At 38.7% G+C, this 2400-nt stretch overlaps 1 protein-coding gene across 1 annotated transcript; it reads left to right on the top strand.

The window, feature by feature from the left end:
* Positions 1–893: 893 nt before the first annotated feature.
* Positions 894–1974, top strand: LOC107133625 (putative gustatory receptor clone PTE01). Its single transcript, XM_015475905.2, is given in 2 exon segments — positions 894–1663; positions 1665–1974. Coding segments are annotated over 2 exon segments (1002 nt in total). The 5' UTR covers positions 894–971.
* Positions 1975–2400: the final 426 nt, after the last annotated feature.

Raw genomic sequence — 2400 nt, 5'->3', positions numbered from 1 at the left:
AATTAACACATAAGCTAGGAAATTATTTTCCCCAGTTTAGATGTGACTAAATGGTCCAGATGTGTTTAAATAGAGTTTTCTGTTATGTTTTTCCCAATTAAATGACAGTGTGACCTGACAAAGAAATGAATCTGAGCTGCCTTCTCATAGCTGATGTAGGAGAATTATAATCCATTTACCAGGAAATATTGATATAAAAATCTACTAAATGGTATTAGAAGTATCATACTCAAACTTCAGTTCTCTGTGTTCCCTAAAGCTAAAGTCCTCAAACGTATGTAAAAGGGTTTATGATCAGAAGAACAAAGAAGCAGTGTACCTAAGCCACTATAAAGTGTTTAGAAAGCAAGGAATAGATTTCCTTAGTAGATATTTGAGGGAAGACATATAGAGTTGACACAAATAAACATATACACAACAAGAAAATTCAAAAGCACTAATATTTCATTATCAGTGAATCACTGATGGGGCAATGTGCCCTAAGGCTGATGACATTGGTTATGTACATTCATCTTAAACATATTAATAAAAATTAGAGTGCAACACAAATAATAATTCAAGCTATCTATTACATTAGTGTTGAAACACATACAAAATTTGAGTGAGGACTTCATTCACAGAGGAGGGGAAATAGAATGCACGAGAAGCAGAAAAACTCAGGGAAAATAAGTAGTGCATAATATTTTCTGATGTAAATGATTAGTGTACCAAAATAAGTGAAAAAAGAAAGAAAAGGTGGAGGGAAGGAATTCCATGAAAATAGAAGAGGTATCAGAGAGTAGAGGGAGGGGATTGAGGGGGAGAAAGGAAGGACTGGGAAAAGGAGGAGCCTGGGACTGAGCCAGACCAAGCTCTCCTTCCTGCATATGCGAATACACCACAGTGAATCTCACTTTTCCTTATATCCACAAGACAAACATATGCGTGGTGTTTAAATATTCTAGGCTAATGTACTGGGTAACATTGCGTTCATGCTTGCATGTATTTATTGGTCTCCTTTTTCCAACACATTTTTCTTTTTCAAAAGGTGCCCAAGCAAAACGGAACTGAAAAATCTAACACTTGTCTCAGAATTCCATCTCATGGAACTGTCAGAGGACCCAGAGCTGCAGCCCGTCCTATTTGGACTGTTCCTGTCCATGTACCTGGTCACAGTGCTTGGGAACCTGCTCATCATCCTGGCTGTCAGCTCTGACTCCCACCTCCACACCCCTATGTACCTCTTCCTCTCCAACTTGTCCTTGGCTGACATTGGTTTCATCTCCACCACGGTCCCAAACATGTTTGTGGGCATCCAGACTCAGAGCAGAGTCACCTCCTATGTAGGCTGCCTGACACAGATGTCTTTTTTTCTCATTTTCGGGTGCATGGATGATATGCTTCTGACTGTGATGGCCTATGACCGCTTTGTGGCCATCTGTCACCCCCTCTATTACCAAGTCATCATGAACCCTCACCTCTGTGGCTTTTTAGTTCTGGTGTCTCCTCTGCTTAGCCTTTTGGAATCCCAGCTCCACAATTTGATTGCCTTATACTTTACCTACTTCAAAAATGTGGAAATTGCTAATTTCTTCTGTCAACCTTCTCAGATCCTTAGTCTTATCTGTTTTGATACCTTTACCAAAAATATTGTCATGTGTACTGTTGGTACCATCTATGGCTTTCTTCTTTTTCTCTTATTATAAAATTGTTTCCTCCATTCTGAGGATCCCATCCTCAGGTGGGAAGTACAAAGCCTTCTCCACCTGTGGGTCTCACCTGGCAGTTGTTGGCTTATTTTATGGAACAGCCATTGGAGTGTACCTTGCTTCAGCTGCATCAGACTCTCCTAGAAAGATTGCTGTATTCTCCATGATGTACACTGTGGTCACTTCAATGCTGAACCCCTTCATCTACAGCCTGAGGAACAATGTCTCTCTCCATATCACACAAGTAAAATTTCCATTTTTATGTAAGTGGAGGATATTTATTTGACTTCCAATAATTTATGCATATTTAATTTTACTACTAAAATATATTTGTTGTCCAAATTTATCAACTATTTCCTCTTATTATGAAGTTATACAATTGACATATCTCTGCAGTCTGTTTAGTAATCATCCTTCCATGATAAATCACCAAGAAATTTCATCTTGAGCAATATTTCTATTTGGCTCCTGAAGACATAACCCTTTGGGAAGTGAACATTTTACTCTCATATCATTGACCCACTGGAAGTGTTAAATCTTCCCACCACTCTGTGCTCATATGTTTAATGAAAATGGGGAGAGCACTGCCCATCTCTATACCAGGCATGGCACCCAATGTAAGTCTGGAACTTGATAAATATTGGATCATTTTGGTATTTTTCAAATAAAGAATCCCCAAAAGCACTGGAGTTTAGAGTTATGTGAATTTTAA

Source organism: Marmota marmota, unplaced genomic scaffold (assembly GCF_001458135.2).
Source record: "Marmota marmota marmota unplaced genomic scaffold, marMar, whole genome shotgun sequence".
Classification (NCBI taxonomy): Eukaryota; Metazoa; Chordata; class Mammalia; order Rodentia; family Sciuridae; genus Marmota; species Marmota marmota.
The sequence above is the reverse complement of the archived record's forward strand: the minus strand, read 5'-3'. Positions and strand labels throughout refer to the sequence as shown.